We start from the raw sequence: 27,303 nt of genomic DNA, 5'->3' as shown, positions 1-27,303 counted from the left end.
TCATAATCTGAAAAGTTTCTTGAACTCAAACTCGAAATACCTCGACGTCACCGTTTCAAAGTATCCGGTTATACGGTTGTGGTCCACACGCAGCAGCTTGCACACTGCCAGGGCAAAGGCACCTTCGAACTCGTCGTCACTTTCGTCGTCGTCTACGATTTCCATGGCTATCTGCAGAATGTCAGCCATGTTCGTCTGATTCCCAGTACACAAAGCACAGTAGTCGCAGTCCCGCTTCGAACACTAGAAGGGTCGCAAACAACGTCAAAAACGCCGGTCGTGGAGCAAAGACAGCCAGCACAGGCACGTCCGGCGCATCCGTGGCCCTGTAGCAGACAACAAGGCTTGCACTTTTGGCACTTCTGCATTCGATTTGGTCGTGCCACACAGGGCGCTGGTGTCGAGCTGCACTCGCACTACTCGCACCTGCCACGAAACTTTTGTGAACTACGTGCCGAAAGTGCAGCCAAATCGAGGAGACCATGTGGCGCCTGTGACGTAGTTCGCTCCGCCCTACGCTTTGTGTCAGTGCGTTTTTGTTCCAACGCGGCATTCCGTGAGGCCGCGGAGCGAAGCGAACCAAGCAAGCGATAGCGCAGGCCGCCCGTCCGGGCTTCAGGTGACATCAGCCGTGTGGCGCAAAGCGCAGGGCGGAGCGAATACGTCACAGGCGCTCCCGCTGCTGAGTTACGGTGTGAAGATGCCTACCAGGGTGACTTTTTCGCGCCTGGTAACGTGCGTGAAAAATTTTTAATTCAAATTGTTGTTTCTCGGTTGGACTGTTTAGAGGACGATCTCCAATTCTGCGAATACAACATACCCCCTAAAATAAAAATTAGAAAAGTTCATTAACTTATTTAGTTAATCAGCGAGCTAATTAAAGCAGTTTTCCTCTTACCTGGCGCCCGCCATTGCCTCCAGTATAACCCCAGTGCTAAAATAAATCTAAAGCAATTTACCTTTCTTTAAAAATTGTGGACCTTATAAAAAAAAAACACCCGGTATAAACAAAACACGCATATGCGAGCGTACATAATTTATTTTTCCCCAAAAATCGCACTTCATGGTCGTCTTCTATTTCCTATGGAAATACAGACAGACAACCGCACATTAGATACTGCAACACTCCACCCTTTAACACTTTTGCTATCGATCGTAAGCGCCTACCAACACAGGCTTACCTCAAGCAGTTTTCTTCGATTTCGTGCCAACCACTCCTCGCAAGTTAGCTCAGCAGACACGTAGCCTTCACTGTCTTGATTCACATTTTTCTCCGCTCTTAGTTCAACCGCACAGTACCTTGATTTTCGACGCCGCAAAAAAAAAATGATATCAATGCGTGGAACAGCTGTTTTCATACAAAGCGGCTCGTTGACGTTTTTTACCGCCGTCAGCGCACCCCCGCGGCAGCGAAAGTTACCCATAAGAAAATTTAATAGCCTAACTTCGTACACTTCTTGTTTTCCTTGCTATTTTTCAGCTTTTAACATGTTTTTTGGCAGAATAAAATAACAATTATTTTTATCACTGTGCATTTCTTTACTCTTAAAAAAAATTTAGCAGACGGTCCCTCGTCGTGCGGACAAATGCCTCCGGGGCGCCGCTCTGCTGTAATTGGATTATTCCTCGTTGCGTCAATTTTGCGTCAAGCGTCGACGTCACATCGTTTCGTCATTTTGACGTCACTGTCAATAACTTTTGACAGAATTTTGACAAAGCTCCGTAATACGGTCGCTGAGTGTGGCTTGTGAGGACGGGTGGACATTCTCGTGCGGCATCTTTTGAGATCGCTCGGCTCTGGATTGCAGAAGATCGCGAAGGCAGGCATCCACTTTCAGCTGTATGCTGCTCTCCATTGTGTGAACAGCTAGCCGTAGACGGGTGCAGCAAATTCCTTCAAGAAAAAAAAACAAGTAGACCACATTTTCTTCCCCAGACAGCTACAATGATTCTTCCGTCATCAAGCAAGAGTACAAGACTGTCCCCACACGTTGATAGCATGGGCAACGCTGCAGGAGCCGGAGCAGCGTTTAATGGCATTGACCAGACGCCTCAGGAGCGCCACACACTCAGCAATCGTCATCAGAGAATCCAAATTGTAAAATTTCCATTTCGGGATGTACTGCCGCGGAAACAGCCAACAGCGGATGAAGGCAATGCAGCACATCGCTTCTTGCTTTGGCTGGACACCTCTCACAGCCTCGCAGATCGTGCTTCGAACGTCTTGTGTCTGCAGATCTCTCACCCGGAGCAGCCATGAAACCTTAACGTCATCGAGGCATATCAGGTCCTCTAGCGTCAACTCGTGAAGCAGACGACGCAGTCTAGTCAGTTCTACGAATGACATCCTGGCTGATCGGCTGTCGTAGAGGTGGCGATGACCTGGGCACTGATTTAAGACCCGCTGTTGCAGTGCCGCTGAACAGCAGGTAGTCGAATTTTGCTACTCGTACAGTTCTTTTGGGTGGGTGGGCGTGTTGTAAGTTCACAGACTGCTCTTCTACCGCTTCGGCAGCTTCCTAGTGATCCAATGTCTTCAAACTCGAAATCGACACCAGTCAGAGAAGATAGCGCGAATGAAGAGAACACAGCGTTTGCGATCTGGCGACCACTTTGTGGAGGTTCCGTGGTGGAACTCTAAACCATCTTAACTGTGTGACGAAACACTTCTTTTCATGGCTGAACAGTGAGGTCAAGGAGAGGGCTGAGTCGGGCTGGTTGGTTCATGTTGAATGGTACGGCAAAACAGCGCTGACGGACGCGACGGAAGAAGACACAGCGCATGTGTTTGTCTCATCTTCTTCCGTCCCGTCCGTCAGCGCTGTTTTGCCGTACCATTCAACAGTGAGGTACGAGTGGTTTCTGACTGCCGAGTGGGAAGCGCGCCGGAGTTCTATGTAAGCCGAGCCGGACGCGTGCCGGCGTTCTATGTAAGACAACGGAGACGCGTGCAGCGTTCTATGCACGCCGAGTGGGACCCATGCCGACGTTCTAAGACAAGGGAGACGCGTGCAGCGTTCTATGCACGCCGAGTGGGAGCCGTGCCGGCGTTCTAAGACAAGAGAGACGCGTGCAGCGTTCTATGCAAGCCGAGTGGGAGCCGTTCCGGCGTTCTAAGACAAGAGAGACGCGTGCAGCGTTCTATGCACGCCGAGTGGGAGACGTGCCGGCGTTCTAAGACAAGGGAGACGCGTGCAGCGTTCTATGCACGCCGAGTGGTAGCCGTGCCGGCGTTCTAAGACAACAGAGACGCGTGCAGCGTTCTATGCACACCGAGTGGGAGCCGTGCCGGCGTTCTAAGACAAGAGAGACGCGTGCAGCGTTCTATGCAAGCCGAGTGGAAGCCGTGCCGGCGTTCTAAGACAAGAGAGAAGCGTGCAGCGTTCTATGCACGCCGAGTGGGAGCCATGCCGGCGTTCTAAGACAAGGGAGACGCGTGCAGCGTTCTATGCACGCCGAGTGGGAGCCGTGCCGACGTTCTAAGACAACGGAGACGCGTGCAGCGTTCTATGCAAGCCGAGTGGGAGCCTTGCCGGCGTTCTAAGCTGAGCGGGACCTGTGCCGGCGTTCTATGTAAGACAAGGGAGACGCGTGTAGCGTTCTATGCAAGCCGAGTGGGACCCGTCTCGGCGTTCTATTTAAGCCGAGCGGGACGCGTGCCGGCGTTCTGCGTCAGCCCAGCACGACGCGGGCGCGCGTTTTTGAAGCGAAAAGCTTCACTAGGCTAGTCAACACTGCGCTTCGGTGAGCCGGCGGCCTGATTTGTCACTTCTACGCATGCGCGAAACGAGCGTCGTCACGCACGGCGCAGGTGGCCGCCGTCGGCGCCGCCGCCAGCGACTTCTTCGCCTGAACTTTCGCCGCCGTCACGCGCTGCTGCGCATGTGGGCCACCGCTTCTACTCCTCGCCACCGTTTGACCTTGCGCCGCAGCAGTGCGGAGTGTCCATTTCAAAAGAAGGGGATTATAAGGCACCCTTGCCCATCTACTGCGAGAGCGAGCCCGGCTTCGGCCGCTTATCTGTTTTTATGCGAAGCATACTAGCCCCACAACCGAGCTCTTCCTTGCTGCGCCGCGCGCGGCCGTGTAGCTACCACTTGACCTACATCGGCGCACCACGTGATATGATGTCACAACAGCTGTGAAAGCGGGGGCTCAACTCGTGCGCTCGCTTGCGGACGCGCAGCCTCCGCCGGCGATATGCTTCGCATCCTAGGCTTAACCATAAGCTAAGCCAGGCCATTTTTTCTGCAACGTCCGTTTCGGAGGACGCGGTTGTTGCTGCGACGCGCGTGTTTTCTTACCTTTTTCTCCTCATCTTTGAACTCTCCTCTATCTGCACATGGCAGCGGTGGTGGCCTACCTCGAGCCAGTAGGCAGGCCCGTGCAATTTCCTTTCATCCTTCTCCAAGTCACAACAACAACAACAACAGACGCGTGGAGGTGGTGACGAAGCGCGGCTACGGCCGCTTATCTGCTTTTATTGCGAAAGCAATACTGCTCGCAGTTTGAGCCCTTCAGCGTAGCACGACGGTGGACACGTTTGGCCTTTAGCGTGACCTTAGACGTGACATCATACTAGCTGCGAAAAACCAGGGCCCCAGCTCCGCTCGTCAGTGTAGAGCGGCGGTAGACACGGCGGGCGGTGAACCTCTCGCTTCTCCCACTAGAAGCGCTGCGGTAGGAGTGACGTCACACCATCTGTGGAAGAAAAGGGCTCCGGCTCGGCTCGTCAGCGTAGAGCGGGGGTAGACACGGCGGATGGTGAGCCTCCCGCTTCTCCCACTAGGAGCGCTGCGGTCGGAGTGACGTCATACCAGTTGTATAAACAGAGCTCCACCTCGTATATGTCCTCGCTTCGGCGAGCGCGGCTTCGGCCGCTTATCTGTTTTTTCGGCAGCGTCTGCTCCGACTATGGCTCAAAGAAACACGTTTTCTACGTCGAAACTGCAGGCCCCTACCGCTCCAGGGGGGAATGTTACACGGCTGCAGTCATACACGAGGGAAAACAGGTGGACGGCCTCTCGTTCAGAGCGCCCAACTCAACGCATGCGGAGGAGGTGGCGATCGCCCTTGCAGTCTCCCATCCCGACTCTAAATTCATCCTCACAGACTCTCGCGGAGCCTGTCGTAACTTTGAGTTCGGTTGGATCACTCCACTCGCTCACCAAATTTTACGCCTCAGTACTCGCGACGGCGATCCAACTCATCGTTCAGTCATATGGGTCCCTCTTGGTCGCTCCGCTCCCGCGTAACATGGCTTCACATGAAGGCAGACGACAAGCGCGGGTTCGCACGCTTGAGAGCCAATATGGCTATAAAGAGGGCGTCTATTACGTTGACATCACAGGGCCGTCGCCCGCGGGATTCTTCACGGCTGCCGTAGTCCACCGGGGAATGAATGTCGATGGGCTATCTTTTCGGGCCCCAAATTCAACACGAGCGGAGGAAGTCGCAATAGCTCTCGCTGCCGCCGATCCAAAATCGAAAACGGTTATCACAGACTCTCGCCGGGCCTGTGAACATTATCTTGCAGGCGAAATATCACCTCTTGCCTCGCAAATTCTAAGACGCGCTCTCGCCGATCCAACTCGCACAAAAGGGATTTGGGCTCCTGGCCACCAGGGTCTACGAGGCAATGAGGCCGCTGATGCGGCCGCCCGAGCGCTCACACACCGGGCTCCTCATCCTAGCTCTCAAGGCTCAGAAGCTCATAAACCGCTTCTGCGGTTCCGCGAAATCCTAATTTATTATTGCGGCAGCCACCGTCTCTACCCGGCACCTGCCAAGGGGTTGAGTGAGGCGGAGGAGCGAACTCTGCGGCGCCTGCAGACAGGAACCCTTCTCTGTCCTACATAGTAAAACACTTCGATCCGAACACAGATGGGCGCTGCCCGCACTGTGGAGAGATCTGCGATATCTTTTACATGGTGTGGGCATGTACTCAGAATCCTCACCTTCCCCCTCCCCCACCCCCACCCGAGAGGCATGGGAGACGGCCCTCCTCAACTGCTCCACACTGGAGTCCCAAAGGGCTCTGGTCAAGCGGGCACGAGACGGGGCCTCGTCATGCGGTGTCCCGGACTAAGGATACCGACCATGCAGCAGGGTTTTTTTTTAACCCTCAAGCTCTCTTTGATTAAGGTTTTTCACTACCACCACCACCGGCCACCAAGGCATGCCAGGTAACGAAGCCGCCCGTGAGGCAGCCCGCACCCTCACTCACGGGGCACCAGGCGTCCCTTGGGAGGAGCTTAACCCAGATCACAGCCGTTTCCTTTTTTTTAAAGACATTACTGAGCACTATCGGGCCGAACACCGGCGACACCCAGTTCCTATGAAAGGACTGGGTAAAGCTGGCGAACGAATTCTCCTCAGGCTCTTTACAAACACCCTGCTGTGCCCGGCGGTTCTCAAGCACTTTACACCTTCTTTTGACGGCCGCTGCTCATTCTGTGGAGAGGTGGCCGACACCTTCCACATGGTTTGGGCATGCAGAAAAAATCCTTCTCTGCCCCCCATCACCCCTTCCCCTACCCGAGAGGACTGGGAGGTGCCTCTGCTCAGCTGCCAGGACCTATCGGCCCAACAGGCCCTGGTTCGGCGGACTTGTGTAGCGGTCTCGACCAACGGGATCCCGGAATGAGGGACTCCACCTAGTATTGTAAGGGGTGAGACCCATTAGTGGCCTCTCCCCGAGCACCTGTCTATAAAATACTAAATAAATGCTTTTCACCACCACCACCTCCGGCGGACGCAGTTGTTGCTGCGACGCGCGTCTTTCGTTTCCTTTTTCTCTTTCCTCTGATCTTTTAACTCTCTTCTATCTGCACGTGGCAGCGGTGGTGGCTTGGCTCGAGCCAGTAAGCAGGCCCGTGCAATTTTCTTTTCATTCTTATCTCAGTCACAACAGCAACAACGTCGGCGCCGTGGGGAGGTGGTGACGAAGCGCGGCTACGGCCGCTTTTCTGTTTTTTCAACCAGCGTCCGCTTCGGCGGACGTGGTTGTTGCTGCGACGCGCGTCTTTTCTGTCATTTTTATCTTTCCTCTTATCTTTTAACTCTCCCCTATCTGCACGTGGCAGCGGTGGTGGCTCGGCTCGAGCCAGTAGGCAGGCCCGTGCTATTTCCTTTTCATCCTTCTCTCAGTCGCAACAACAAAAACGGCGCAGAGCGGCGGTGGACACGACGGATGCGGGCTGAAGAAACGGATGAAGTTGCGTTCGATATTTCCGCGCTTAATCAAGCTTAGCCTCTGCCACTTTTTTATTGCGAAGGCAATACTGCTTGCACTTTTCTGCCATCGATGGAGGTTCATCCTTTACTCCGGCACAGCTGCGGCGCGCTACCACGTGACCGCATGACGTCACGACAAGAGGAGAGCAGGGGCCCAACTCGTCTCATCGATCGAGGCTCATCCTTCGCTCCGTCGCAGCTGCGGCGTGCTAAAACGTGACCGCGTGACGTCACGACAAGAGGAGAGCTGGGGGCCCAACTCGTCTCATCGATGGAGGCTCATTAATTCAAACAATATAATTAATGAATAATTAATCAATTTTACTTAATGCCGAAGAAGAATCTATGAGTAGTGCGGAGCAATATAATCACAAGAGAAGAAAACGCCGTGCGGAAGAAACGCTGGAACAGAAAGGAGAGCAGCATGCTAAAAGAAGATTGCAGTATCCAGCCAAGAAGAAAGAGCAGAGCATTGTGGTTATTCGAGACGGTGACATCGTGGCTCAGCGAAGTGAAGAACCAGAGATAAGAGTTGGCGACTTCGAGTCTGCTAGGCGCTAATTCGAGAAACGAAACTACCGGCAGAACCAAGCGCAGCCAGGTGTTATTGCTTTCGCAATCAGCCAGGCTTAACCAAGCTGAGCCTCTGCCAATTTTTTGAGGCAGCGTCCGCTTCGGCGGACGCGGTTGTTGCTGCGACGCGCGTTTGTTGTTTTCTTTTTCTCTTTCCTCTAACCTTTGAGCTCTCCTCTATCTACACGTGGCAGTGGTGGTGGGTCGGCTCGAGCCAGTTGGCAGGCCCGTGCAATTTCCCTTTCATCCTTCTCTCAGTCGCAACAACAACAGGTTCGAACAGGCGCAGACACTCGCCATGCGAGGAGAAGAAGTAGCAACTGTCGGATGGCGCAGAAACATCGATTCAGAAGTGGTAGCTTGGAAGTTGGCTGAAAAGCAGCGAGAGCTTTCGCTTCGAAATATCCAGGCTTAAGCTTAGCTAAGCCACAGCCATTTTTCTTTCTCTGCGGCGTGCATGCTCGGAACCTGTTTGCCCTTTACCCTAGCTGGTTTAAAACGAACAAGAATAAACGCCATGCCACCGTTGTTGTACCGACCTGGTCCCGACTATTTGCTGACCCAACCGATAGGGCTTCTGCGATGGAGAATCCTTTGCTAACTTTGTATTCATGTAGATGCGGGCGCGCTCCAACAAACATTTGTTACATGCGGGGAAGTTGATAAATAGAATATTTTCTCCTCTTTTGCCAGCGGTTTGCGCTTGAGCGACTTATCTCGAGTGGAGTGGCAAACATTTTGCTTCGTCAAAAAGAGCTAGGTGATCGGATGGCCGTGTTAGGTGGCCCCTAGTACACGACTGTTGGCGACCTCGTTGGGCCACTCGACGGGACAGACTTGCGTCCTCGGGTCCGAAGTGGCCAGCACAGCCTCACACCGCCCGGGAGAAGGGATTTGTACCAGCTCCGGCGCAGGCTGCTCTTCGCTACAATCCCATAAGATGTGGTCGTAAGCGGCGCGTTCGTACAGAGGAAACATTGGGATTCGTATTGCGAGGGGTACATGAGTGACAGTTGCGCGGGTTTAGTCAGGGAGCGCGTCTGAAGCCGTCTCCATGTGGTTTCTTGTGCTTTGGACAGCGTTTTAGCCGGAGGGGGATAAACTCCTCTGCACAAGGTGTGATGGTGGGTAATGTCATGAAAAGAGGTGATGGCGTCTCTCGTAAACACCGGATGAATAGGCGAGCTCCCTGCCCGGTTGACGAAACCTCTGCTGATTTCTCGCACCATAGGACAGTACTTCTAAATTGCCCTTGTATCTTCCTGGGTAACGTCAATATATTTTCTGCCACGTCTCTGCGTTGAGTCATGAGGAAAGTAGTTCTGGTTATGCTGGTCTTGGTCTTCCCATTTTTGCTACCTTTCTGAAGCGATCATCAGCACTGGCCCTGTGGAATTCACAACTAACTTTGCAACACTGGCTTCAGTAAATGTTCACCAGCCATTTTTTTTCTGCACGTGATGTTACCGTGTCTCCTTCTAATTTTAAATATCTTTTCCTGATTAGCGAGCGGGTATTGTGATAACCGGTCACTGAAAAGTGAAAGATACTTCAGTAGTGGTTGAGAGCCAATGAGGTTATTTGTCCTTGTGACAGGTCTCTGTTTCGCATGGTTTTAAGCGTGTTTATTTTTTGTGCTTAATGATGAGTACAGCTCGCTGGTGGCCCCTCAAGTTTATCAAGCTGGACTTTAGACCTTTCCGCTTTCGATACGGTAGCCTCCAACTCCTCAAAGAGTTGAGGCTGAGGCATGTAAAAGCTATAACTCCAAGTTCCCTGTGTTCTCTTCAAGCCCGCCATGCAAACTTGCGAGCTCTACGAAACAGTTACGCGTAAAAACTTCAAAAATAGCTGGAAAGCTGCTGCTTCACAGCTGGAATGAAAACCTAGGGCTAACTTGGTCCTTTGTAAAATACCAAGTTTTCTTTTTCTATGTTCTCTCTGTTGAGTTGGCAACGCTGGGTTCCTTACGCTTTGCAGCTTCCAGACCAGCGATGTATTATGAAGTATTGTGTAGATTTCAAAATTTCAGCAACAGAAAAGAGGTTTATTTATTTATTTATTCATTTATTTATTCAGAAAAGAGGTTTGAAGTGTCCTAGCGAGCATATCGTTTCTTACATTCGTACCGTAAAATAAAGTGGCGGTAGTGGTACACAGACGTGCACTCACTTGGCGGTTGGTGGAATCGACATCCCTGACTATCAGCCCCGGTGTGTCGAAAGGTGCAGAACTTGCGGGGTATGAATATTATATCGAAAACGCCACATAGGAGATAATAAGTCGATATTGGTTCGTCATGAATATATCACTGATTGCTCGAGGCCGTGATATGTAAAAGGAATATAAAAAACTGAATCGTTCTGGCTGTGAGCTGAACACGAACCCGCGGCGGCATAAATAGATCAGCTCCGCTAACCGCTGCATTACACGCACGCAAACATTCCGCTTGTTGAGCTCCCAGCTTCTCGCGCTGAACTTAAGTTGTTTGGTTTATGGGGTTTAACGTCCCCAAGCGACTCAGACTATCAGAGACGCCGTAGTGGAGGGCTCCGGATATTTTGAACACCTGTGGTTTTTTAACGTGCACTGACATCGCACAGCGCACGAGCCTCTAGAAATTCTCCTCCAAAGAAATTCTGCCGCTGAGGCCGGGATCGAACCCGCGTCTTTTGGGTCAGCAGCCGAGCACCATAACCACTGAGACACCGCGGCGGCGGACTTAAGTTCTCTTCATCAAGCTCCGTCCGTGTGCAAACAAGTCTGAAAGCAACAGAATGCTGAAAATTTCACATGCGAGCCCAATTTCGAACGCGTAGGCGGCTTAGTGGCAACACAGAATGGTTGGATGAATAGATGGAAGGTACGAGCGCCATGTTTGAAACGGGGTGAGGGCATTGATGCGCCATCTGACGAGTATGCTCAAATAACCCGGAACAGAGGGAGGTTCGGACTCCGAACTTAAGTGTCAATTGCGTTAATTAACTCAGTAAAAAAAAAATATGCTAACAAATTGGAGCAGGTAACTGTAGTTAAGCAACCTTCAATTTTTTTCCTGCATGCCTATTTCCGAGCAATTATGATCACTGCGAAATTTGCTTTGCATGACTGCGGTTCTCCCCTACGCACCCTGACACACATGATCGCAGCGGCACGCATCCTATGAGATTGGTGACGTGTTTCACATCTCTATGCTTAGTTCTCGAGCTGTAACTTAATACAACTGTTAGATTGCTCCATCTGGCTGTGGAAGCGTCAACGCGATACTGCGAAAAGTTCGGTTTGGTTTCATCATCATCATCATCATCAGCCTGACTACGCCTGCTGCAGGGCGAAGGCCTCTCCCATGCCTCTCGAATTAACCCTGTCCCTCGCCAACCGCGGCCACCATACATCCGCCCACCTAATTTTCTGCCGCCCCCTGCTACGTTTGCCTTCTCTTGGAATCCACTCCGTTACCTTTAAGAACCAGCGGTTATCTTGCCTTCGCATTACATGCCCTGCCCAAGCCCACTTCTTGCTCTTGATTTCAACTAGGATATCATTAACGCTCGCTTGTTCTCTCACCCACTCCGCCCGCTTCCGATCTCTTCACGTTACACCTATCATTTTTCTTTCCATAGCTCGCTGCGTTTTCCTTAATTTAAGCTGAACCCTCTTTGCTAGCCTCCACGTTTCTGCCCCATAGGTGAGTACCGGTAAGATACACCTGTTGTATACTTTTCTCTTGAGGGATATTGGTAAACTGCAATTCATGATCTCAGATAACCTGCCATAAGCGCTCCACCCCATTCTTATTCTTATAGTTATTTCCCTCTCATGATCTGGATCAGCTGTCACTACCTGCCCTAAATAGACATATTCTCTTACTACTTCCGGCACCTGGCTATCAACTACGAACTGCTGTTCCCTTGCTAGGCTGTTGAACATTACTTTGGTTTTCTGCATGTTAATTTTTAGCCCCACCGTGTGCTCTGCCTGTCTAATTCATTGATCATTTTGGTTTGTTTTATGGGGGTTTAACGTCGCAAAGTGACTGAGGCTATGAGGGACGGCGTAGTGAAGGGCTCCGAAAATTTCAACCAAATAGGGTTCTTTAACGTGCACTGACATCGCACAGTTAAACCTATCATTTTAATTTTCATAGCTCGCTGCGTTGTCCTTAACTTAAGCTGAACCATCTTTGTTAACCTCCACGTTTCTGCTCCATACGTGAGTGCCGGTAAGACACAACTAACGTGTACTTTCCTCTTGACGGAGATTGGTAAACTGCAGTTAGTAATCTGAGAAAACCTGCCATTTCGCTCCACCCCATTCTTATTCTTCTAGTTATTTCCCTGTCATGATGGGGATCAGCGGACACTTCCTGCCCTAAATAAACATATTCTCTCAATACTTCCAGTACCTCCCCACTAATTGCGAACTGATGTTCTCTTGCTAGACTGTTGAATATTACTTCGGTTTTCTGCATGTTAATTTTTAGCCCCATCGTTTTTCTGTGCTTGTCTAACTCATTGATTATGTTTTGCAGTTCATGTCCTGAGTGACTTAGCAAGGCAATGTCATAATCGAATCGCAAATTACTTAGGTATTCTCCATTAACTCTTATCCCCAACTGTTCCCATTACAGACCTCGGAATACCTCCTGTAAACAGGCGGTGATTAACAAAGACCATATCGTGTCTCCCTGCTTGACACCTTTCCTTATTTTAATTTTATTGGAAACTTTATGGAGAACTATGGTAGCTGTGCATTATTATAAATATCTTCCAATATTTTCACATAACACCCTTCTACACCCTGATTCCGCATTTCCTGCGTGACTGCTGAGGTTTCTACTAAGTAGACTGCTTTCTCGTTATCAATGAACGCTATATATAGGGGCTGGTTATATTCTGCGCATTTCTCTATCACCTGAATGATAGCGTGAATATTGTCTATTGTCGAGTATCCTGTGCGAACGCCTGCCTGATCATTTGGTGGAGAGCGTCTGAGGTCGTCCTGACCATATTAGTGATTACCTTGGTAAATACCTTGCAGGCAACAGACAGTAATCTGATAAGTAATCTCCTTTCTTATGGATGTAGATGAGTGCTTGAGTGAGCTGGAGTAATGGCCCTCCTTATTGTCACGTAGTGGTGACTGCAATCTGGCGAAGAGGAAAAAAGCGAGAATGTCTTCAAAACGAAACTCTTTATTTGGGCTGACTTGCGCCCGCAAAGAACTGAATCATTCGGCGGCGGCGTAGCAACTAGCCTCCTCGGCGATCGTCGAACAGAATGCCCGGCGGTCTCAGCCGTGCTCTTTTTAAAGCTGATAGCGAACTCTCCGGATAAAGCTTGCATAATTACTGGAACACTCGGGAACAACGTAGTGTCGGCTCCGCCTGGAAGCGATCAATCAAGATAAATCTAGGCGCACCTTGCATCGTAAAAAAAGCGATAAAGTGGCATGCTGGCAGTTTTGGAGAGAAAACAAACAAATACTACAAACATTCTCGCCAGTATGATGACAGCTTCAGTGACTGGGCCGTGGCTTCTAGTAGTCGCCATGCTGAAGAGAATGCATCTTTACCGGCGTCCAGACGGTGCCACTGGATTTCGTGCGTACAATCGGCTGAAGGCAGACAAATGCAGTGGCATCGCACGGTTCTTCTATCAATGTTTTCGTTCCTCTCTCCTTATATCTGCAAGTTTTCGGTACGCTGCTCGCGTCCGTGGGATTATTAAGAAGTTTGCGGGGATCGAATGGCGGCAGCTGGTGGAGAAGAGCGTTAATTGGAGAAATGTGCGAGAGGCATTTGTCTTGCAATGGGCGTCGACACACTTGTGAAGATGATGACTTATGTCAGTGCTGAGCATTGACGAGCGCGCTTCTACTGCCACATCAAGCTAATTACCTTATTATCTTTACCGCCTCTGAAATAAAGACAACGACAGCCAGTAATGGCAAAACTTCCCATGAGATTGATGACACACGCTCCAAAATCAGCCGTTTTTGAACGAAACCAAAAAGAAGCCAAAGTATTCGAAGCAAGCATTGAAGGATCTTCGTTGCTCGTGGCTACGGACACCATTTTTGAGGTAGCTGAGTTCTAACGAAAACCCGGACTCGTCCACCCTCAGGCCAGATTGGACCGGAAAATACGCATTTTCATTCGGTCTGGGCCGGCCCTGGGTTTTAATGTATGTGAGATTAGTCAGACTAGATGTTGAAGCCGCGGGCCAGAGCCAGGCTCGGGCGTGTGCATAGCCGGGCCTGGACGAGATTGGGATGCTCGATTGTCAAGTCATGTAGAGCTGGCGCTATCTAACGACAATACTAGCCGCCAAGAAGAAAGGGTAGTCATATTGCGAATCATGAACTGAACACCTTTACCGTTCTTAATTTTGCACCTGTTCTGTGCTTCCTTTGTCTGAAGAAAGAGAAACATTAGGTATCTGGACTGGTTTAAAAATTTCTAGCAATATAAAAAAGTGGTGCAGACTAGTTGCGGCGATGCTACTTCGAAGAAAATGTAGATAGAGCTTCAGCTTAATTTTGGAACTTTTACGCTCCATCTTCCCATACTCATATACCGACATAGCATATAATGCGTTTTCATCAAATTTCTGTTTACTCTTCAGCTGTCTTTCTTCTATAATGCGAGCACGATTACACGATGGCAGATAATAATAGGGTCCTGTATCGTGTCTGTCACTAAACGAGCCAGGTAAGTTTTTAAGACACAAAAAGACCTGCAAAATGTTATTTGAGGCACTTCACAATAAAGATATAAGAGCATGTTACGCATCCCGCGACCACTGATATTAGGACTTTTCGTGCACGAGCAGGCATGCCGCACGTGCTTGGCACTAGCGAACAGCTTTCATGAAAGTGTTCATGACAAGACTTGCGCGTCGTCCACGATCAGCCGAACAAGCTGCGGAACTGGGTGGTGTATGTCAAAGGCAGTCTACGAGTTGAAAACTTACCAGGAATTATCTACAAGATTCCTTGCCTGAACAATAACCATGAAGAAATCGCAGACAGACGTTAAAGTTCTCGGCGGGCATAAAGGGCCATCACAGCGATGTGAAGATGAAGAGTGCCAGTAAAGATCTCGAGGGGGCACGCGCGTGAAACTGGCAACCAGGTTTACTGGGACAACAGCTGTCTATTATCCAAAGAAAGGAATCTGACGATCTGCCTTATGTTCTGGTCCCTGTTCATAAAACCATCCAAGCAAATTTAAACAAGTATGAAGGGCTCATTGCAAGCTTCTAAACATCAATATGACGTCATACTCTTCAAATATAAACTTCCCATCAGACCTGTCCTGATCAACGTGAACAAGCGATGAGAAACCAATGGGATTTGAAACTACTTTTCTTTTCGAACAAGGTCGCAAACAGTTCTTCATTTCCTCAGATGACCATTGTGTGTTGCACATCGGAACCACTTAAAAAAGTGATCTCGTGCGATGTCGGACGAGATAATGAAAATATTCAGCGTAGCGAAGTCGTGTTACCTGCGACATATGTCGGTGAAACGAATGGCAGCCGCACACGCGCAGTGGCTCCGCCTGTCCCCATCCATGGCACAGCGCGTGAGCAGGTGGTGTACAGAAAACCGGTGTCCGTGTCCGCTAGTACACACCCGGCATGCTAAAACGCATCATGGCGCATGACTATTCTCTGTGCAAGCTTATGATCTGATTCCATAACTTCGGCGATATCTCTTTTCTGGCTTCGACTGCAAAGCTTCAAGGCTGCAACAACGCTCGCATTTTGACAGCGTACGACATCACCTACCTGACTTTCAAGCCACATGATGTTAAAAGATAAAATCTGTTATCCTATTTTCCAAGGAAGCATCAGATATCCAAAATCTTACCAGATTTTTCATATCAAAGATTTTGCACATATAACTGAAGGACAACAATCGCCATCGATATTGGATACATTGTCGGTTTGAAACCACCAGTCCACTTGGAAGATACCGATGCGGTAGCAGCGCAATCTGCAACGTTCTAACACTCCCGCCCAGTCAAGAGAACGGCAACCAGTGCAAAAGTCGATTAGTTGCTGCTCAGCACCATTGCAACAGCGCATCTAAATTTAGAGACCAGGTGATCAACCTTGGTACGACAGCTGGTCAGCCGGGATGGCTTTTGTAGAACCGTCGGGACTGCAAATTCTGCTTCACGAGGTGACGCTAGACGACCTAAGATTCCTCGATGACTGTAAGCTTTCATGGCTGCCGCGGGTAAGAGGTCTCACGCCACAAGATGGTCGAAGAGCAATCTGCGAAGCTGTGAGAGGTGCCAAGAAGAAGAGGGACGCGTTGTTCCGCATAGCCTCGATCCGCTCTTACCTGTTTCCGAGGAAGTACATCCAGAAATGGCAATTTTACAACCTGGAATCTGTGCCGACGTTCGATGAGTGTATGGGGCTGCTGATGTGTCTGGTCAAAGCCACTTAATCCCACTTCGGCGACGGCACCGTAGCCTGTGCTGCCAGCACGCGTGGTACTGGCGTGTACTCCTGCTTGATGGCGGAACAAGTGGATCGCCTGTCCGAGGAACAGAATGTGGTGTACGTGGTCCTTTGTACCGCCCTTCCACTTCTGGCTGTTCACTCAATGGGGAACAGCATACATTCGCAAGTGGATGCGTGTCTTAGATCTCTGGTGGTGGAAACAGTCAAGCAGTCTCAAAACGTGCAGCACGACAACGCCCTGCCGGCCTCACATGCCACACCCAGTTGCCTCTGGCCATCGTCACCGGAAGGATACTGCGAGGTGAAGCTTGCAGCTCTTCCACAGCCTCCTGCGCATTCCGCTTCGGGTGGCCATGGGGAAGAAAACTCTTCCAGTGAGAGCGCACGAGGCAAGTTCTGTCTTAATTAGAAATTGTGTCCTTTGCGAATAACTCTGAAATTTGGTTATAACATGACGATCGCCAGATTGTCACATCGGTGCGGCTCTCTGCATTTTATGATAGAAGTTAACCAAAGTTATCCCACTAGTCATACCTAGGTTTGTATTTTCGGTTTTCTTTTCTGAATCGGAACACGGAAGAATGGTTCCGTGTTCAGACTATACAATTAGATTCCTCTTTTTATTCGTGGCGAATGTTTTTTGCAGGGAAGATATTTCGGGCTTTTCTTTTTCTATGAACGAACCAATATCCAATCGGTTTCATTGTTATACTGTGTCCATTTTGGTCAGTTTATTTTTAAGCAGGAGCTGCTTATGAGCTGCATTTGCCACAAAAATGACCTGTAGAGCAATTCTTGCAGCCACAAGGTAAACAAAACTTGGTGGTTGGCTAGTCGGTTAGACATTCTTCGAAATAGGTTAGCGCCAAAAAAGACGAGCACTGGGCGAGAGAACGACGACTCGACACAGACGAGAGCCCTTCTGTGTCGTTTTGTCGTTCTCTCGCCTTATGTTTGTCTTTTTTGGTTCTAACCAATTTCAAAGAAGGACAGCCTTACCATAAAGTAACAAAATCGTTACTAAATTATCAGGCATGCACACTGAAACGTAATGAGTCTAGTTTTAAATCATTGATTTCGCTGTTCTCGTGAAATCATGCGTTGAATTAGAAGACCAATAATTCATTAGGCGTTGTCCTGGTACCTGCGATTGGAACTACCCCGTAACCGGGGAAGAATCCCTAATACACTTTCTTGCCGCTCATGCATGGCGCCACAGTTCTAGTTGTTTGTTACGGATTTTAAAGACAACCTCTTTGCATGCAATAAAAAAAATGCTTTTCGAAACGATGGCCTTTATACGGTGATAAGGTTGAGCAGGCAGTACGAGCCAAGCGTACTTCGCCTAGTTGGGAACCAAAGCACTGCTTTCTTCGAAGACGTGTCTGAATTCAGGATCCAACGCCTAAAAATGCCAACCAGGGCAACAAATTACAAACAGGCTCTTCTCTCATACCATCGCCTGGGCATTTCACGTGTGACCTACTGTCATCCCTTATGAAAATGAAATTTGCCTTTTTACTTCCTTTGTTTTTCCTTCCTGTTTCCTGAACAGACTTTCTACAGACTTTTCCTTTCTTTTGACTAAAGGCAGTTCACTTTTAACTGACTTTGTTCAGACTTTCCTTTCTTTTGACTGAAGGAAGCTCACTTTTAACTGACTTTCTTTAGACTAGTTTCAATGCAAATACTTGTTACCTTCCTCCCTTTGTCCTTAAGTAAAAAGGAAATAAATTCAATTTTTTTCTTTGCATATTGTTTTGACCTCATGCTTCCTCCTTTATTTCATGAGTTCCCAGACATTTCTGTTCTTTCACCTCTGCATTTATGTTTTAGAATATATATATATATATATATAACTATCACATATTACACATTGAGCAAGAATACACATCACATTCGTTCCTTTATCCCCAAGTAAAAAGGAATTCAGTTCATATTCCTTTCTATGCATGGTCTTTTGACTTCATACGTCCTATGTTTTTATGCAATTACATGGCATTTTTTCTTTTGACCTCTGAATTTTTCATCATACAGGATGTTGTACCTGAGAATTTACATGTTTTAAAATTAGGCTTTTCGAGTTAGGCTAGTGTTTTTTTGGCATAGCATGGTCAGCGGTGAAAGACATGAGAATGCAGCTAAAGTGTGTTAACTAGTAGGCTGGTTAATCAATATTGAATAGTTAACTTTTATAGCTATTACTGTTAGGCTCCTTAATTATTAAAAGGCATGTAGCCCACCGTAAGTAATAACCACATCAGTTTTTACAATTTCAGAAATGCGGTTACCCTTTGTGCTGTGGCCCAACAAATTTTGGTTATTTCGACAAATTACGTGCACTGGAGAGGCTGCTTTGCATACAATCTTCTCAAAAGCCCCATGTATTTCGTCATGATGCAGGGAAAATTTGTTGGGCCAGAGCGCCGGTGGTAACCGAGTTTTCAAAATTCTAAAAACTAACATGGATATTACTTACGGTGGGCTACACACCTCTCAGTAATTATGAACCCTAACAGCAATCGTTCAAAAGTGAACAATTCAATATGAGTTAATTAGCCTGCTAGTTGCACGTCTTAGCTGTATTTTGATGTACTACACTGTTCACAATGCTATGCCGAAAATAGCACTCTTCTAACTCAAAAAGGCTATCTTTAAAAATTGAGTAAAACCTTTGGTGAAGCACCCTGTAAATATAAGTATTACATGTTGGGAATAAATATGCATCACCCTCCTTCCTTCCTCCTCGAGTAAGTAGAAAGAAAGTTCTTTTGCCCTTCTATGCATTCTCTTCCAACTTCCTGTTTATATGGTCACTTTGACTGTTTTTTTCCCCCGACTCAAACCCTGTTGGACAAACACATAAATTTTTTGTGCTCTTGTAAGAAAAATGATTCCCAGCTACAAAAAAAAAATGCGTGCAGTTCCAACTTTTCTGTGCAGACTTTAATTCCTCATGTATGCAGGTCTGAATAATATATATTTACAACCCTGCTTTTTTTGCCGAGGCAACAGAAAGCAATGCAATGGCTATCCCTTCCTGCTCTCTTTTTTCCAGTACATACTAGAAAAAAAACAGTACATGCACAAATAGCTCCATGTGGCCACATTTGTTTTTTCATTCGATCATCATGGGGCATACTTGTAAATTGTGAGGTTTAATGTCCTCAAGCGACACACTGGCTACCAGGGTCACCATAGTGGAAAGCTCTCAATTCATTTAGATCACTTGGGGTTTCGAACATGCACTGACACAGCACAGTACATGGGCCTCATTCTCACAGCCATTTAGGTTTGAACAAATGACATTGAATAGCGACTGGTATTTCTAGTGCAGTAAAATCATGAATTCTGGAATGGTTTTAATGACTACCAAAAACATTGAGTATTGCAGACTAACATCATGTCTACCATGACAGCCTTCATCCAGGCTACCCTTAATTGCTGCGTTGAAATCAATTGAATGCCAAAATATGTACCATACCACGAGCTGATTGACTGCAACAGTTAGGCCTTGCTTGCTCAGCTCCTTTCAAGTTACAGCATGCATAGAGTCACGCACACCAAACATGTGAGTGCATATTTGTCTAGTCTTACCCTCCCTACAATCTGTGAGCACTGATTAGTTCAGAGTTACATCATAAAGCTGCTCCACTTCAACTAGTGATACCACCATGCAGGCAAATTTGTGTTCCAAATATACCGGCTGTGACGTTTTATAAGTTAGCTTGCAAGTATGCTGTTTTGTACATGCAGCAAGTATTGACCCTCAGTTTGGGCTAGCCATTAAAATAGATAAAAATTTTCCTCATCAAAGGAATGTGGCTACAGTACCTCAGGAACTGGATGTAATAATACTGTCAGTGAAGACACCAAGACACTGCATTAGCAGGTTGGAATTTTGGTTTGCTTAGGTGTCAGTCAAATCACACATTTCCTGAGAATAAAGCCGGCAGACCTCACTAGCTTGCAGTCAGTGATTACTAAGTATGGTGACAAGCATACTTTTCCCATTTCTGGTTTGGTTTGGTTTATGGGGTTTAACGTCCCAAAGCGACTAAGGCTATGAGAGACGCCGTAGTGGAGGGCTCCGGAAATTTCGACCACCTGGGGTTCTTTAACGTGCACCGACATCGCACAGTACACGGGCCTCTAGAATTTCTCCTCCAAAGAAATTCCAGCCGCCGCGGCCGGGATCGAACCCGCGTCTTTCGGGTCAGCAGCCGAGCACCATAACCGCTGAGCCACCGCGGCGGCCCTTTTCCCATTTCTATTCAAAACCATAATTCCTTTAATACAGTTCCATGCCCGACACCAGCGACAAATTTGTTTGAGTGTAGACAGAGGGATATTCTTCATACTGCTCGCACCTGTATGTCACACTAAGCTGCAAGTTCATTTAAAAAGTCTGCAGAAAATTTGAATATATATATCTATACTATAAAGAGGCCCCTGCAGTATGAAATGATGATTTCAAAGAAATTAACAAAATAGGCTTTCAGTTGAAAGCAACCATGGAATCCCATTTTACATCTCTGTAGCTCTATCCATAAATTGAATAAAAAGGACATTAAATGACATGTGAAATTATCATGAATACCTCAATAATTACATCCATGCTCTACTTCTCTTGCGGGACCATGCAAGCATTTATACTGTAGTGTGTTCTTTGTCAATGAAAGAAGACAATTTGCCACTGGGCGCTGTAGGAATGCAGTTTAACAACAGGCAAAATGAACATTTTAATCAAGTAAATGTCATGCTACATGATGATACAGTGACAGTAGCAAAACACATCTACCAAAGCAGTTCACACATTTTTACAAGGGCACACACACAATATACATAATACATATAAGTACAGTCAGGCCGGAATGAAACGCGAACAGCGCATGTCAAGGAAACAAAATATATTTCCTGCCTACTTTCAGCTGTAATGTACAACTAGCCTGATTCATGTGTCTGGGTGAAGTGTCTACCGAAGTGCATAATCATAAATCGGTTGGAGAAGAATATCTCGCTGCAAAGTAGAAGTGTACGACATACGAGGTCTGTTAGAAAAGTACCCGACCCTTGGCCGAAGAAAAAAAAACTGGCATAACTGGAGCGTTAGAAACCTAACCACCTTCAAAGTAGTCTCCTTGGGACTCCACACACTTCTCCCAGCGGTGCTGCCATTGTTGGAAGTATTCCGAAAAGGCCTCTTTCGGAATGGAGTTTAGCTCAGCTGTCGTTGCAGCCATAAGTCCTCTCTTGTCTGAAATCGCGCTCCTTTCAATGTCCTCTTGACTTTGGGAAACAGCCAGAAGTCGCAGGGGGCCATATCAAGAGAGTAAGAAGCCTGTTGAACTACAGGGGTCTGGTTTTTCGGCAAAGAAGTCTGAATCAAGTGCGAGAATGTGCAGGAGCATTGTCGTGATGGTTGCGCCAATTTCCTGTCGACCTCAACTCCGGTCTCTTGAGCCGCACAGCACCACGTAGGCGACGGAGGATGCCCCTGTAGTACTCTTTGGTCATTGTTTGACTCTGTAGGGTGCGTACTCGTGGTGTGCCACACAGAGGGAGTCAAAGAAAGCTGTCAACATCACTCCGACATTGCTGCGTACTTGGCGGGCCTTCTTTTTTCTCGGTGACATGAAATGCTTCCACTGTGACGACTGGGATTCGGTTTCCGGATCGTACCCGTACACTCAAGACTCGTAACCAGTGATTATGGTGTTTATGAAGTCGGGGTCACTGTTTGTAGAATCTAGCATATCCTGCGAGACTTCAACATGGAGCTGCTTTTGCTCCGCCGTGAGCAGCTTCGGCACGAATTTTGCCGCAACTCTCTCCATGGCCAAATCTTCGGGGATAATGAGATGTGCAGAAAAATTGCTGATGTCCACCTCTTCCACAGTTTCTCGGATAGTCACACGACGGTCCCGCATCACCACAGCGTTCACTTCGGCAATGACCTGGTCATTTCGGCATGTTGATGGCCGACCGGAGCGTGGCTCGCTCTCCGCCGATGTGCGGCCATCTTTAAACCAATTGTACCACTGTTTAATTTGTGTGCTGCTCATAGCATCTTCACTGAAAGCCGCACTGAATATTCCGAACAGTTTTCACTCGGTTGTCATCCCATTTCTGGCAACATTTGATGCAGTAGCGCTGCTCCTGTCGCTCCGCCATTTTCCTTGTAATGAAAAACCGACGAGAGCACTGCGCACTGCCTCACTTAAACGCTGCGTCCCAGCGACTGACGCTATCGGCAGGCCGGAAAATATTCATACATGCGCATGAAGGTTCAACATCGACTGGTGCAAGCGCGCTTGTTTCATATCCATCAAGTGTTCGCAAAAAAAAAATAAAGTCGGATACTTTTCTAACACACCTCGTATGCGTGTTCGCGTTTCATTCCGGCCTGACTGTACATACAAGGCGATGAACACACTTGAACAACATCAAACTAAAAAGACAATGTCAAAAATATCCCAAGCCCAGAACATACCAGGGGATCAGCAGATGCAAATCTGGTGCACTTCTATAGCAAATAAACTAAGTGCAAATGCTTTATGATTGTTGGAAACCCATTACAAAAGATGCTTCATCAGCATGATAAATATTATGGTTTGCAGCCTTGCACTTGCTCCCTTTCTTCACCACAGTTACTGTTAGAGCTTATCATAAACATGTTTAGCAAAGACAGTAACCTACATCCCTTCTCTGCATTAAGATGCTCCTTGCAAATGGAACGAGGGAAGCCATGGTTTTAATGAGATAACTTTGGAAGTTGCATCCAAAGCGCAAACTTCTCCATGCAGGGGGAATGATGACAGCAGAACAGATCACAACATATGGTATATCAAAATTATCAGCATAAGGAAAGCCATTTCCCTCTAAGCCTGAGTCCCGAATACACAAACAGCTTCAGTGAAATCATTTATTTCAGGCAAATTAATATACAATATGGTAACGGGATACTAAGCTCGAACTGTATCACTGCATCACAGATAAACACTAATAAAGAAAACCAAAGAAGATGGTATGAATTTGAAACTGCAAACAGTGAAATAAAACAAGACACAAAAAAACCCACAGAAAGATTTTGACTCACTCATGTTCAACTGAAGTTGCTGCTAGGTCAGACGGCTTGTTACTACCATGCTATAGTCGGATACAACTTAAGTCTGCAGTGATACCCGGCCCAAATTCCACCTTGCAACACAGAATTCCATTATGACAAAAGGCAGTCTGTTGTTAAAGGTTGACATGTTACATGAACAAGAACCTAATAACAAGAAAATGGCTAGCTCAACAGTTTTGAAGCCTTTGGGCTGTTCAGTATAGTACAACATTAAAAGCTGATTCCGTTTACTCTTCTCACTGTTCATCATAGTAACACAGGTCACCACAGACCGAATCGTGAATGGTCCGAGGTGACAAGCTACCACGTCATGCAAACGTGACTAATTTGAGCAGCCAGCATTAAGTTCTGGCCACTGAGCATGGCTCAAAAGCGACGTTAGCATCATGTGGTAGATGGCCCCTCGGGTCACTCGTGATCTGCTCCCCTCGGCTGAACCGAGCTTTAGCAACAGCTGTTTACAGCTGCTTTATTATACTACAGTTCCAGCAGCATGAAAGTGCCTGCGCATGCATTTCCATTACACTGCTTCAATGGCATAGCTACTGTGTAGTGGAGACAGAAAAAGCTTGTCTTCAAACTTCAGCGCAACACACTTGCGGATCTTGGCTGCATCAACCTTCAAAGAACGACAGGTTGCCTCAACACGAAATATGTCATTTACAGGACAATTTGTTCGTTGAACAAACATTGTCTGTTTGACACTGAGCTCTTTCAGAACCAAAAACACTTGGGGTTTGCAGCTGCAAGGCTCAGTATGCAGCTGGCATGCTGCACGGATGATTGAGGTGATTCGTCCAAACGTTGGGGAACCTGTGCCCACCTGAACATAGGAATTGGTCCTACGAGCCTTATCGAGTTTTTCTACACAGAGCACGTATGCATTTACAGCGACTTTAGAAAAGTGCCAACCTTGTTCTGAGTGCAGCCCTTTTCCAAAAAAGGTGTACTGCCCTGATGTACTGCAGTGCACTCTTAACTTGTAGCCTTTTAACATTGAGTTGATTATACACTTCACAGGCTGTGAAAGAAGATGTTTAGCACAAAGCCTAGGCATTGTTGACAAAATCAAAAATTTCTCGACAATTTGCAAATGGGCATGCCTTGTTCCATGAACAAACTTGGAAAGGCGTCCATTCATGTTTTCGTATGGGTATGCCGAAAAATTCCACAAGGGACCCCACTCTCGGACACAGTCCACAAGGTGGAGAAGGGAGTGCGCATTGAACGTCATGTGTTGCTTCCCATAAAGTTCCTGGTACTCCTTGAGGAAACTGACCATTTCCTTCTGTACTGATCTCAGCTGATCCGATGGAACTGAGTCAGCAAGAAGGAAATGCATCAGGCGCACAAACTTGAGCCAGTTTTTCAAGTATGCAGATGGAAGAATGCCATACAAAACAACTGGCGAGAAGTACAGAAGCCAATTGCGCCACTCAGACGACTTCCAATATTTTCTAAGGGTCAGCGATCTCGGTAAGCGTGACATTTCGCTGACAGGCTGCACCCTTTTCAGACGCCTGTCTAGCTCTCCTATGCGGCTCCCCAGGCTGTAGGGAAATGATGCTTTGTGCTCTAACCACATGCATGCAGTGGTCTTCACAAAGCCAGAGCACACTGCATGCATGTAGTCAACCACAAAGCAAAACGGAAATTTGAAAAAAGAGAGCATCATCAGGATGGTGCTCCCCTTGATGCCCTTTACTGGTAGCCCTTTCCTATCTGCTTGGCTAGCATGCAGTCTTACTGAACTGTCTGTCCGCATTGCTCCCTTTAATGGCTTGACCGGGTATGACCTGATGTGGCCTTCCCCTTTGCGAACTTCTCCTTTTTGTGTGCACCAAGCACACCCGTGTTCTCCATTGAACTGGTGCATGTTCAACACCATGGCTCGTGCAACAGTGTCAACAACACAGGGCCCTGAAAACACACGGGTGTGCTTGGTGACACCTTCCAGATCGGTGCAAGAAAAACCTGCACTTGACAAGAAATTCATTTCCTCAACAAATGGCTTTAAGAAGCACTCCACAACTGGCTTGCTCTCCCCAAACCACAAACCAGCAAGAACCACCTGCTTTACGCGTTCTTTGAATGGTAGCTCATTTATTTGCAGTTGGAGAGGCCAAATTGAATATTTCGACGACTTGAACAATGGTGCTCCATCTGTGTTCCAAGACACAGAGAGATCACCATCTTCAAGTCCGAGCTCACTGTATGCCTTGCTTTGAGTGATGTCGCAGACATCAATGGCTCGGTTCTGCTTTGTAAGCAATGGATGCAGACTCTGGTCTAGCAACATGTTTCGCAGTTGTGGCTCTATTCCAAGGTAAAAAAAATAGGAGCACTCCTCTGTCAAGTTCTTAATGCTGTGCATTGCACTGCAAGCAGGACACTGGATTTGTGTTTCACTTTCCTGCACTTTTCCCAGGTAACACTTGCCAGTTTTACAATAGAACATTTTCTGTGGCTGCTCTCCATCTGCAACGAACTGTTTAAAAAACAAGTATTTTGTCTTTGAAAAAGCTGTACCAGGAGGGAGGTGCTGGTCTATAACCTCTAAAAGGCTCTCTGTTGCCTCCCGGCTGTTGTGATGCCGCAGGATGTGGCCCATGAGGAGGAGTAGGCTTTCCTGTCGGGTGATCTTGCAGCCCGGGTACAGTAGTTCACTCTGTAAGAGAACAGTGGCATCATTCAAAGTATTGGCAATGCCAGGCACATGCTTCTGCTTTTAATACTTTGTGAGGTACTGGATGCTAAGGCATACGCGAGTATGCACTATCGTAGGAATTTTGGTCTCCAAGGTACTGGACACCGGTTGTGCTGCAAGAACATGCGCCAAGTACGGGAAACGATAGTGAAATGGTAAAGGCAACAAGGAGCTAACATTGGTAGCATTAAAATTTACTTCCTTGATAATTGACAAAGGAAGATTAACGTAATGCTACCAACCACAAATCTTCCGCGGCGCTACCAATGCCTGAAGTTTTTTTAGCGCTTCTGAAATCGAAAGCGGCCAGCGTTAGTCGCATAAATGTTCAGCAGTTAAATATTGTGAGGAAATCGCAAGCGTTATGTCGACGATCGACAGAACGCCCACTGGTCAGTTTCCTTGCAAACATCAGAAAAACATGCGTTGCGTACCGTCTCCGCCGTTCGTGCATTTAACAGCTGTGCGCTGCTGTTGTCCTCATCGCTTTCGCAGGCCGCTGCTTCGATGGCGATGCTTGCATGAGGTTCGGCGCAGGGCTGGCAAGGTTCTTCAGTAGTTGCGTCGGCACTGCAGTCTGGTGACTCTTGGCTGGCAGCGACGCTGTTTGACTGCGCCGTTTGCTTCTGTCGAGATTTAGTGCGTCTTGGAACGGCGACGCTAACGTCCCGCAAGTACTCTCTATACCGCTTCCGTTGCGGCATTTCTGACGCCATCCCGCGAGCACTCTTTAGCTGCGATGGGCAGGTGGTTAGAGCAGCACCATCAATAACGGACCGCTTCACAAACCTCTCAGGCGCCACCAAATGCGGCACGGTTCACGAATGTCAAGCTTAAATCTGCAGATTTAAGCAACACGCCGGAACAAACACACCACACGTGGACCAGCAGCGCAGGCTTGCAGCACGTAACCTCAGAGGGAAAAAAAATGAAGACGAGAAACCTGGTGAGATTGCAAAGAGAAGCTACCGTGCATCGCACGAATTCCGCATGTAGAACTAACGGCGCTGCAGTAGGTAGCGACAATGTTGCTTCTATGATTTTGCATTTTGGCAAACACTAACATTAACTAGCAAGATAATAAAAACATAAAAAATTACTGTTTTTATTATTTTGTTATTAAAAATTGGCACAGTTTTTAAGAAATAAGTTATAAAACACTTGTTTTCCTTAAACCG

The 27,303-nt window shown here is 47.6% G+C and overlaps 1 protein-coding gene across 1 annotated transcript; it reads right to left on the bottom strand.

The window, feature by feature from the left end:
* On the bottom strand, positions 1-26,949 carry LOC149328462 (uncharacterized). The gene is made up of 4 exons (XM_089559000.1): positions 26,560-26,949; positions 25,269-26,086; positions 17,592-17,694; positions 1-171 (listed from the first exon to the last, which is right to left on the bottom strand). The coding sequence occupies exons 1-4, from the start codon at positions 26,839-26,841 to the stop codon at positions 1-3; spliced, it is 1,374 nt and encodes a 457-aa protein (XP_089415126.1). The 5' UTR covers positions 26,842-26,949.
* Positions 26,950-27,303: the final 354 nt, after the last annotated feature.

Source organism: Amblyomma mixtum, chromosome 9 (assembly GCF_055824585.1).
Source record: "Amblyomma mixtum isolate Tamu chromosome 9, ASM5582458v1, whole genome shotgun sequence".
Taxonomy (NCBI): Eukaryota; Metazoa; Arthropoda; class Arachnida; order Ixodida; family Ixodidae; genus Amblyomma; species Amblyomma mixtum.
This window is presented reverse-complemented; position numbering and strand designations above follow the sequence as displayed.